At 38.4% G+C, this 12,125-nt stretch overlaps 1 protein-coding gene across 2 annotated transcripts in view; it reads right to left on the reverse strand.

Annotated features, from left to right (window-relative positions):
- Positions 1-397: 397 nt before the first annotated feature.
- Positions 398-12,125, reverse strand: part of AMMECR1 (Alport syndrome, mental retardation, midface hypoplasia and elliptocytosis chromosomal region gene 1) — a 230,191-nt gene continuing 218,463 nt past the window's right edge. Inside the window, exons 4-6 of one of the 2 annotated variants that reach the window (XM_006889917.1) lie at positions 4,780-4,870; positions 3,325-3,421; positions 398-642 (exon numbers count right to left, since the gene is read on the reverse strand). In XM_006889917.1, the coding sequence (XP_006889979.1) occupies positions 528-642; positions 3,325-3,421; positions 4,780-4,870 (303 nt within the window). In that variant the 3' untranslated portion in view covers positions 398-527. The remainder of the gene's footprint in view (positions 643-3,324; positions 3,422-4,779; positions 4,871-12,125) is intronic. The other variant, XM_006889918.1, reaches the window with a different exon arrangement.

Genomic DNA, 12,125 nt, shown 5'->3' on the forward strand with positions numbered 1-12,125 from the left:
ACAAAGTGAATCTTAGATAAATCCAAGAGTAATACACAAATACTTGCTATTTGATCAATTACTCCCAAACTCAATTCTCAAAAAAAATTATCCACTTACTAAGGAAAAACCTAAGTAACATCTTTAAAAGTTACACACTTTCTTCCATCCACAGTTGAAGGAAGGAAGGAAGGGAAGAGAAAGGAAGGCAGAGAGAGGGAAAAAGAAAAAAGGAAGATAGAAAGACACAAACCTGATATAGAAAGCCAAATGCTATATAATATTGTAAGGAAATAAAACCCCAAAAGTTATATATGCTGCAAAAAAAAAATGCCAATGATCAAATACTAACACAAAATCTTCTTAACAAAATGTCATTTTCCTACCCGTCACCATGATGATTTTTGACTATGCCAAAGCTTCATCATGGCAACGGAAACTATCATCATAAAATGGTACAGTAAAAAAGATAGCTAGACCAAGAAGGGGTAGGATCTCCTGGGAAGAGGTCTGCAGAGAGGCCCAGTGACTGGTTGTGCGGCTCAGTGTCAGGAATAATGGTTGTATGGCGGAAGGGGATGCCCGATGCCATTCTGGAAATGATGGTGCTGGCGATGAGCAAGGTATTCAGCATAGCTCAGGGTCATCTTTTCACTACGGTACCTGAAAGAAAGTCATGGAAAAGACAAAGTTAACCCTCATGAAAGACAGCTGACATGTCAGTGTCAGGGCTAGGAGATCATTTTATAGGTGGGGAAACAGAAGAAGCCCAGAGAGAAGCCGTGTCTTGTCCAATGCTACACAGCTAGTAGTAAGTGGTAAAGCTCGAATCAGAACCCAGGAATCTGGCCTCTCAGTCCAATGGCCTTTTCATGTCACTACTCTTTGTTAAATTTGTTCTTCTAGAAATTCCATACCTTTTAGTCCTCCACTACCCCCAGTTCGCTGACAGGAGAGAGCAAGGGAAAGCCGATCTGTTACCATCAGGAACTTATCATCATGCACTTAAGAACTCTTCCTTCAGGGATAATCCATCTCAGTAACAGTGCCTTTCTCTCTGTGCGCACCTCTAGAAGGTCTTCCTCATGGAGGAAAAGACAATTTCCAGAAGAGTTTGTCTTAAACCTAGTACCCTTGAGCTCTCTTTGCCATATCTAGCCTTCTTTTCACTGCCATGTTTCTCAAAAGCCTGTGTTTTCGACCTTCAGGACCTCATCTTGCACTGCCCCCTCAACTTGGTGCTATCTCAGCTTCTGATGTTACTCTTTGACAGAAGACCACTCCCCTGATTCTGTTTGATTTCTCCACAAGGGTCCCGCTCACCACTCCTTTTTTGGATAGTCTCTTGTCTCTTACTTAGGCTGTACACTCTCTTGGCTCTTCTTGTACTTCTCAGACTCTTTGGCTGCTAATTCTATCCCTGTATGGTAGGATTTGCTCCACATTTCTATCATTGCCTCTTTTGAATATGAACTCCCCCCCCGCCCCACCACAGAGAACCTTCTCTCACAATTCCAGCTACGACTTCTTTGCAGATGAGTCCCAACTTGTCATCTCTATCCATGAGCTCTTTATGTGTACGTTTTCAGTGACTTCCTCAATTTCTATGCAACTATCCTAAGATGCACTGCAAAACCAGAATGAATGCATGTACATGACTCTCCACTTGTGGGCTCTACCCTAGTTATGAGCATCAACAGGATCCCTTTCATTGAGAATAAAGCCCCAGAGTCACCTGTCCTGGACTTGTTTCTCTTCTCTAAGTAATGACTAATGCTTTTCATTTCTTCCGTGGTATTTTCTTAATACTTCTCTCCTTCTCTGTTTTACTGCCACAACTCCTATTTTGCAAGTTTGACACTGCCACAAGTTTTTAGATAATAGCAATGTCTCCAATCTGTTACTTTCCCATTTCTAATTCCAATCCTGTTGTTGTGGTGTACTGTCGAGTCAGAACCAACCCATATCTGACCCTCCAGCAGTTTTTCAGAGGCAGTTAATAATTGCACAGAAGGAACTGCCCATCCTTCGCCCCTGGAGTAGCTGGTGGATCCAAACCATGTGCCTTTGACATTGCAGTGCAGTTCCTTACCACTAGGCTACCAGAGTGCCAATCCTATACCTCTCTAAATTCACTCTGACTCTTATGTCAAAACCTTTCAGGAATTACAATCTATCAAATCAGGTTCTGTCTTTTTAAAATTGATATTTTAATGCAAGTTTATAGAGAAGTTGGATTTTCACTCATTGTTGCACATTTTCTTCCCTGCCCCCCCCCGTTCACTTTTCTCTTTGAAAAGAATAAAAAATTTCTTTTAATTTCTTAATGTAGAACTCCAGACCCTCCAAACTGACCTTCGAGGCATGCTTTCTTCTAATGACTGTGTGTCATCTATGTACACTGAAAGGCCAGACATTCCAGACTAAAATTCTTCAGAATCTGTTCTGTAAGTTACCTTGACTCACAAAGTAGTCCTGAAGGTAATTGTTTCCTTCCTCTCCGCCCTGTCAAATATTCTACCCATGCATTCTTCGAGTCCAGCCTCAACATTCTTCGAGTCCAGCCTCAAATCTACCTCAGTCTACTTTGAAACCTGCTGTTATCCCCCAGTTCCTTCCTGGAAACTGCTCATTCCTTATTCTATGATCTCATATCACCTATAATGTTCTATCTTTCATTAATAAGTGTCCTAGCCCCCTAGCCATGAAGCTCAAGGAGAGCAGAAACAGAGGCATTTTAAAGTGTGTAAACCCTCAGAGCTGAGAATAGTCCATTCTTAAGCTTTAGACTTTCAGTGCAGTTTTATGAGATGCAAATAAATGGGACCAGCCACCCATTTTCTTAAAATGTTTGATTTTTCCCTTTAAAATAAGGACCTGTTACTACATATTGAGATTTGCTTTGTGTTTGTAAGTTTATCTCACTTGTGTTTTCCAGCAAGGTTTAATGGCAGACTTCTATCACTGTCAAAATTTTAAGGTTTAGTTCAAATTTGAAGACTGCTTACCAGAATCCTTGGACCCTGATAAGCAATGGCAAAACCTAGCCAATAGCTAATCAAGTGCTTTCTCCATGAATAATGTCATCTAATGTCTCAAAGGGATTGCTTTTAGAAAGCCAGAGTAACCACAGAGCCAAGTATGGGAAGAATGGGCTCATACATCAAGTAGGCTTTTATTGCCAACCAGAGTTCCCTTGTATATACCCTCAGTATGGCCCTGTCATTCATTTCCCCTCTGTTTCAGAAAAGAGAAGCAAGTCTAGTTAGAAAGACCAAAAAAAAGTCAAAGAGTTATAGACATGCACGTCCTGGTTAGCCGTGCACTAGAAAATCCCTTATGTACCTGGTCAGTTTTATGGTTTTCCTGAATTCATTAGTAATCGGAGCTTTGTATCCTCCTTTCCTCAGTAAGGAGTCTATGGTCTGAATATGGTCCCATCCTGTGGAGAATTGAAAAGATAAAATATCAGTCAGTCATATGCAGCAAGCACCTTTGGGTAAAGACAAAGGGCTTTTATAGAGGTCAGCTATCTCTGTCACCAAATACCACCAGCTTCTTTAGTCTTAAAAGCAATCACACAGATGAACTAAGATTTCATCCTGTTTAAAAGCAAGTTCACTCCACACACATTAGATGCTAGCTATCTAAAATGCCTAACATCATTATGATTTCAACCACATTTGAAGGCGAGGAGTCTAAAAGGCTGGCAGAGATTGCTCAATCATGTTTTTTTGTAACAGACCAAACACTACTAACACTGACATCTTCTCAGAGGAGGAAAGTACATGTCAGTGTGCCAATTCAGTGGTATCCAAGGCTCCCATAGTAACTCATGGTAATTATTGTTCTTAATGGTATCTCCTGTACTCGATCAAGTGTATTTTGAACCATATTTAAGGACATTTTTATTCGTTCTAACATGAGATGATATACTATTATCTGAGGCTTTCTATCTCTGTTATGTGTGCTGTATGAAGTTAATGATACTGAAGAAGCCAAACATTTTCTAAAGCAACCCAAATAAATCTTCAGAGAGCTGTCTTAAAGGCTAATTCTTGTTTTGGAGTTTAATGGGATTTGGTTTTGATATGTTGCTTGTACCGATATGAAACAAACATAGGAGAACCAACTTACAAATACTTTTTTTTTGGAAGAAATGCTCCAAACGATGAAGAAATATCAATTTCAAATAATAAGAAACTAGATTTTAGAAATGATTAAAAAAGAAAAAAAACACCCTTCAGAGCAGAAAGTTACTGTGTTATAGTGCTGGTTCATATATGCTTATGAAACAGATTCGATGAAATAGGACAATTTTGTTGATTAGGAATTGCAGACAGAGCATATAAAACAACAGCACTTCATGTATTCTCAGTGGCCCTAATCATGATGGGAAACCTAAAATCTTAATGCTAGTAGCATGAGTAATGGTAGCCACCTAAGACTGAAACATTTTGGAACTGACAGTGAACCATCTGACTATGGAAGAAATGGTTTGCTTATAATACGGCCTAACCACAGTAGAATATGGGGAAATGGTACCACATATTAGAAAACTGCTTCCTAAAATTAAAACCCAACTTTTACAAATCCTTACTGTCAAAACAAGTCTGCTTTTGGGTGTTTATACTGTCAACCTTTAGCAAAGAGATTCAGCATCGGTGTAAGTGAAGGAAGAGTCCTTTCTTAAGATCCAACAGTAAACTACCAGGCATGACTGCAAGGTCAGATAACGCATGTAACTTCGCATATTGGTTTAAATTCTCCACCAAATCATATGAAATAAAGTACAATGACCTTGCTCCTTTGCAACCTCCGGTAGGTAGGTGGCGGTGCGTTTTGATCCTTTTTCATTGATGAATTCTATTCTAATGCCATGTACACCCACCTGAAAGAAATTGGCAGTTTTATTAGTACAGTCTTCTTCACAGAAACAGAAATAAAATCTTTATCATTTAACTTTCAAGGAATTCCGTTCTTCCTTTCCCCTCACTTTTAGAAGGGCTTAGCAAGTGTCTTTTTCCAAGGCCTTTGATTTTGGGTTGTGAAAGTCATTATCATGACCATAGAGACCGAAAAGATGTATTTGCTGGTGCTCAACATATGATGGCCTATGCTATTCTGTTCAAAATGGGAACAGTCAATCTGGAACTGTGAACAGAGTAAGACAATGGGATGGCCAAAAAAAAAAAAAAATCCTGCCCTCAACCCCAAATTTTGACCTGTGACAAGTCAGGAGCTAGACGAAGGGAAGTGACTTCAAAGACACAGCAACCAACCCTTCTGTTTTGCAGACACAATCACCACTTCAGGTTAAGTTCCAAGATCTCTGGGCTGACCGCTACCTCACTAAGATGTTCATTGCCATTTTGTCTGTTTAGACATCCTACGGGATGGAGGAGAGTTGACCCATAGGACTTCCAAAGTTGTAAGATGCCTTTACACAAGCAGATTGCTACGCCTTTCTTCCAAGGGACCAGCTGGCGGGTTCAAATAATCAACCTTTTGGTTAACAGGCGAGAGGGCTTAACTACTGTGCCACCAGGGAATCTTCCAAACTTTCTATTCCCTTTAAGATCCGGAATTACTTGTAATTAGGCAAATAAGGCCAGATAAGCCTGAAAAATAACAAGAAAAACAAGCAGATCCTACTTCATCACCCAGTACAGATAGTATTTTAGGAAAAAAAAATTGCATCTGGCTTAAGTGGGCGAGTAGCCACTCCCACTGTCCATCCATGCCACTGCCTTCACAGAGCAGTGCTATATTTCTATATTTAAGGGCAGTAAAGATTTCAAATTAAGTGGGGGCAGGGTATTTTGCTAATTTCCTTCAATACTAGCCTGGAGACCACTATTAACTTTTTTTTATGCGAAACAAATAGACCTTTGGTGATACACTTAAGAAAACAAAACAAAAGCCAAACCACCAAAACCAACCGTCTTTTCTTTGATATGCATAGAATCTCAAGGAATTTCTTTTTCTCCTCATTTTTCACACAAAATTAGGATATAGCCCAGTTGTTTTTGCTCATTGTCATCAAGGTGAAACTGACTCATAGCTGACCGTCCAGTAGGTTATGAGACGCTGTAAACTGTATGGGAAGAGACTGCTCATCTTTCTCCCGTGGAGAAGCAGCTGAATTTGAACTACCTTCCTTTGGGTTGGCAGTGAAACTCCCTATCCCCTAGGCCACCAGAGCTCCCATATATAGCCCTAAGGCCATTCAAAAGTTCTTAACTTTTTTGTGAACACTGATAATAAAAAAGAAATGTCAAAGGCATCAACAACCCGACTGTTCTCTCAAATAAGACTGCTCTCAGTGCATTCCATGTAGAATACGAGGTCTTCCCAAACACTGCAATCAAGACCATATAAACATTACTCTACTCAGGTGCCTGGAATAGAGTTGCTTTTCCAAGCACCTGAGTGGAGTCATAGCTGTCCATTCTTTTCATCAATATGGATGGAAAGGTCTAGTTTTAGAAGAGGGAGGGGGAGGTCAATGAAAACCTTTTACTTCTGCTCTGACTTTGAAATCTTTCAAAGAAAAAATTTCTCCAGAAATCCATTTTGCTCTTCCCCTCGCCACTCCCCAGGTAGTCAGCCCATCCATTAGCGCCTGTCAGATCTTCTGAGCAATTTGGGTTGTTGCTGTTTTTATTAAAGCATATCTCTGTGGCTATTTCTTCTATCTGTTTGCTATCAGTATACTCATGAATGTCTTGCTGAAAATAAAACTGAGACGACTGTTTAAAAACTAACAGAGTAAGGTCTCCCATTCGGAAGGACAATGGAGAACTGACAAGAAATGTGAGTGCTTAACTCTCCGTTATTTCAAGGATAAAGGACATCTACTAATCAATCTCCTCAGTGCCTGACGTAGTACTGAGGCAATGACAAATTTGCTGTGGTTTGTGTACACTGTTTCTCATCACTGACTTTGATATTTTTTCCCCTTCAACAGTATCAGATTCTTTATAATTTGTTTTTAAATATATACAGCATGAATAATTTATGCTCCCATCATTCACTGAAGGGAATTTTGAATCTTCAACTCTATTCATAAAAATCTGTCATGTTAAATTTGAAAAGAATATCTGATGTTTATTAAGGTGTCTAAATCAAAATTCTGAGAGGAATAATGTTTTTCTATCGGTGAGAATAGTGTTAAACGAAATTAAACTAAATCAGTTGTGCTCAATTGGCATGCAGTGGGGAGGCGGGGTATAAGATTTATCAGAATTTCAGGAGGGTTTGTGCTTAAGAAAGTATAGTTTGGGAAAAGAACAACTCCCTAGGTGATTTTTATTCTAGGTGAACTAGATAATTTCTATTAGCAAGGCTACTTCTCTCAAACTGTGCCTATGTATTGAAAAAAAAAATTAGGTAAACAGGGAGGATGTGATTTAAAAGTACATTTAGACCTTTCTTCATCAGAAGGTGTTCTTCAACATTTTCTAGAGGTTTGAAAGCCTAAGTAGTTTAATAATTAAAATACCAATTAAGACCAATTGTATGGTATGTGAATAATATCTCAGTAAAGCTGTTCTGTTACTCCCACTCCTCACTTATCGGTATGGTTAAGTTCCAGTGATCAGGTCATTGTGTGGAAATTGGTGTTAGGCAAACATGAAGCATTACAAAATGGAGGATGACTGCATCATTACATAACGGACAAATTACACCATTACATAAACTGCTGAACTACTGAGAACCATGCCCCAGTCAAACTGACACATAATTTTAACACTCTTGCCTTGTATCTTGGTGTTCATTGTTGGGAGATGTACCTGGTTAAAGCATAAAATAGAGAGTAGATTTTTTTACCAAAAATCATTGCCATAATGCTTTTTATTATGTCTATTAATTTTTATTAATGTCCTTATACAAGTATTTGTTGTTAACATTGCTCAAAATGATTAAATTACAACATTAGCAAATTATTATCATTAGTGAAAGATGTAGGATAAATAATCTATACATTAAGAGGAGCTTTAGACAAAAAATTAAGGACTTATTGACCAAAATAAAAATCATTTACCATTAATATCTCATTTTTTATTTTGAATTTTGAGAAAGCCCCAGCATCCAATTTTACGTAGAAAAATGACCATTAATTTTTTTTATATTTGATTAAAATTTTTGAGCTACTGCCATATTTCAAAGTTCTCTGGGTTCTCATAATTCTCAACAATTCAGAGTCCCTGAAGGTTGAATTGTATGTATGGAGATTTTGGAAACGAGTACCTTCTAAGAAATAACGGCTTTGATAGGTAAAAAATATATTTCACAAAGATCGAAAGCCAAAACTCATTTTCCAACTAGTAGAATCAGGAGAATGATAATAATGTTCTTAATGGACTCAAAGCATAAAAGCCTTTTGTCACTTGATGCACAACAGTATTTTCCTTACTCTCAGGGCCACAGGCATGAGCACATAAGTATACTGTACCGTTACAACGGAGGGTGGGATATGGCCTCATGTGAAAAATGACCAATTCTGACCAACCTAAATGAAAGCGTTTGCAAACAGAGTCATTTTCGCTGAAAGAAGCAAACTAATTTCATACTGTTTCACTGAGCTACCTTTTGATAGCAACAAGTCCAAAATTAACCACTCCTATGTTGTACATGAATCCTCCCTTATGCAAACTGGAATATACTCCAGCCTAGCATCAATTCAAGAAACTGGCTACAGCTGCATTTATCAACTAGGTTAGAGACCTGGTAACCAGGACACAGGTCTTTCCTGACACAAACGTATTTTAAAAATCTATCTCAGTAACTTGCTCATTCTAAAACTGAACAGGAGAGACAGGTCATGGGCAAACCATATTATCAAATATACCCCTAACTAATTTCACCATTGTCCAAATTGCAGGCAGGTGAGCAAAACCTGGAAACTTCCAAATCTGGCCTTAGTGTTTGGAAAATGCAGGCCATTTTCAAAATTATTAGATGATCTGGGGGAGAAAAAAATGCGTTCAAGGCCCATCAGCTGTGATAATATCCTTTTAATCAAGATTGTACTTTTGCCAAGCAAAGCTATAAATCAACTTGAATGGTAGTAAATTAAATGTAGGACTTATAGATAAGAGGATATGGAATTAAACAGAGCTGTATCTGTGTGTTCTGAGAGAGCGCTGTGACCAGTTCAATAGATTCATAGTGTATGCTAAAAGAAAGCCATATTTATTTCTGATCCTTTCCGCAGCAAATTATTTTTATTGATGCTATTATACACTCGTTTGTTTTTAACATTGCTCAGAAAGATTAAATATCAAGATTAGTATTAAGACCCTAAAATATATCTTCATTATTCTGGGGTTGGTTATCCAGTTTGGGGATTATTTATGCCTCTCCAACTCCACCTGGCATCAGCCCCAGCCTCTTTCTTCTCTTGTCCATTTCTCTATTTGTTCATTCCTCCATCAGCAAGCACCGTGGGCCCAGAGAAAGGAAATATACACAAATGAATCCATTTTGCTCCACAGTAAAAGGTTCGGTAGTAGAAGAGATTATGAATTACGGCTAAAATGAAGCTTCTAGACTGTCTACAGATTTCATTTATCCTTGTTATCTGGCCTCTTGTTAGAAATGTGGCTTCATTTTAAATTATCCTTTAATGCTGTGACCCTCAGCAGAGAAACTTTTTTTTTAAAAAACCACAACAACCCCATTTAATACATAGCCCATTATGAGACTCTGTACAAAGGCCTAACCAAAAAACTCACCCAAGCCTACTGCCTAGGCAAAGCTTAATATACTCTATTTTGTTTTTAGGTAAGTGGTGTTCTTGCACCCATTAGCAGCACGACAAAAGGGTCAAGCTTTTATTTGTGGAGCCAATCAGCAGTCTGGATATGCTGAAACATAAAAAACAATTATTTGGCCAAAAGCATAAAGCAAGTATCAAATGTTTTCTGATTAAGTCAAATAGATTCCATGCAAGCCTTTGACCATCTGAGTCTATAATTACCCTGGGCCCTGACCCTTGAAGCTAAATCTGGCCATAGTCACATCCTGGCCAACAGAACCAATATACTTCCTCAGGTGACATCCTGTCATAGTAAGGGCTACATTTAGTCTCACTCTTCCCTTTTTTCCAGAGCCAAATGCTTGGTTTCCCTGGAATAATATGGTCATTGCTCATATAAAATTTTCACCTTGAATAAAAAGATTTTTAAAAAAACAAACAAACCCAAAAACCCAAACAAACACACCCATGAGGTCCGAGAGTCAAAGAGTTGTCTGGCATGTCTTTTTAGATGAGATCATTTAGGAAAAATGGTCTTTGCAATTAACAAAGCAGTTACTGGCCATTCAAATAAGACTGACCTGCCAGGCTTAATATGTTGAGTTCCTGGAATAGGATGAAGGGGTTCTGTTTCCTAAAGAGGGAAGCTCAGGATGTTCAGCATGCTCTCTCTGTCTCTCACACCTTAGAGGATGACATCACAAAGACATGCATGCTCTCTCACAAAATAGCCCCTCATCTCACAGACAGAAACAAACACGTTATTGGACAGCCCATGGGGCTGACCCAGAGCCACATAATTCTCATAATTTTATGACGGGGGGAAAAAGCCGTATGTGGTAGTTTTCCTGGAAGCACAGAAATCACTATGCAGCTTGCTCCACTCTTTCACTCATAGCCCTAGAGGGCATTTTTGCATCCCTACTTCTGCCTTCTGAAAACAGCAACTCTTCCTTTGCCCAATGAAAGCAAATTCAACATAAAAGAAAATATTTCCAACTTGGTTCTACTCCAAACTTATCATCTTGAGTAATTATTCATTTTGGCAAGAAAAAGTAGTATTTCAGTCATAAACGCTGTTAACAGTTTGTTCAGATTCTAATGAATCACTTCCCCCAATCCTGATATTACAAAAAAATTAAGATTAAATATTATCCTGACATGCCCACCAAATGCTCAAAGTTGTGACTTTGCTGCATCACCTCCATCCACCCACCAATTTGGGAAGCAACTCTGAAGTTTAAAAGATACGCATCTGACTAACATGAACACTTCAGAATCTGGCCAAAGGATAACTTAAAAATAGTGCTTCAACTATTCAAAAAATAGTAATTCAACTTCCCCCTCTTAACTCAGTAATTTTCACCTCTGTAAATATAAAAAAAAAAACCCAACCCTATAAACTTCACTTATTTTTCATTTATAAAATAGAACATACAAATTACAGAAAAAACCCTTTAGGAAAGTATAAAGGAGAAAACAAAGATGACCGGTAATCTGGTACCACCCACAGATAATTCTTGCCTTAGTAACTCAACAGTGATGCGACCAATGACTATATTTTAGGCTGTTTTTATCCAGTGTCCCTTATCTAGTTTCTGTTCTTGTCCTTGTTTTCAAATATCCCTTAAGTAAGAAGCCTTTAGAAGCAGAAGAAATAGTGGAGCATAAATCACAAAGGGTAACTAACTGTTTGCAAAACCACCCTTCATAACCTTTTAATATATTTAACACATAACCTTTTAATATATTTAACTATAAAAATCCTGCTTTGTCATCCACTTTATGTGAGGATCGTTTGTTGTTATTTTGTGAAAATAAGTAAAAAGTTCTCCTTGGTCAAAAATACATATGTGTTTCTCTTCTCTAAAATTCCTGCTTAGAAATTAGTTCCGTCTCTGTGCAACAATGAATGAATGGAAATCTAAGTTCTCTATAAACTGTCATTAAAATCTCAATGAAAAAAGAATGGGACAAAGAAAGAGTAAAAAAAAAAGAAAGAAAGAAATTGATTCCGTCTCCATGGACCAATTCTTGGCTTTCGCAGAGCTTACCAAAGGACCAATTTTTATTCGTGTAGAAATGTAGACATCTTGTCTATCAGAAACATAAGCCTGCAAATTTTTTCCCCCATAAAGATCTCTGAACAACAATCTGGTAACTACTGTATTCAACGATTTTCACTAAGAGTTGGTTGTTGTTGTTGTTATGCGCCGTCGCGTCGCCTGCGACTCATAGCGACCCTATGTACAACAGCCCTAAACTCCGCTCTGTCCTGTGCCAATCGCACTATCTCTGACACTCCCATCCCAATTATCCCAGTCACTGAATCAATCCACCGCATAGAGGGCCTTCCTCTCCTGCGCCGTCCCTCCACCCTCCC

This window comes from Elephantulus edwardii, unplaced genomic scaffold (assembly GCF_000299155.1).
Source record: "Elephantulus edwardii isolate Elephantulus edwardi_28Jun2011 unplaced genomic scaffold, EleEdw1.0 scaffold00083, whole genome shotgun sequence".
Taxonomy (NCBI): Eukaryota; Metazoa; Chordata; class Mammalia; order Macroscelidea; family Macroscelididae; genus Elephantulus; species Elephantulus edwardii.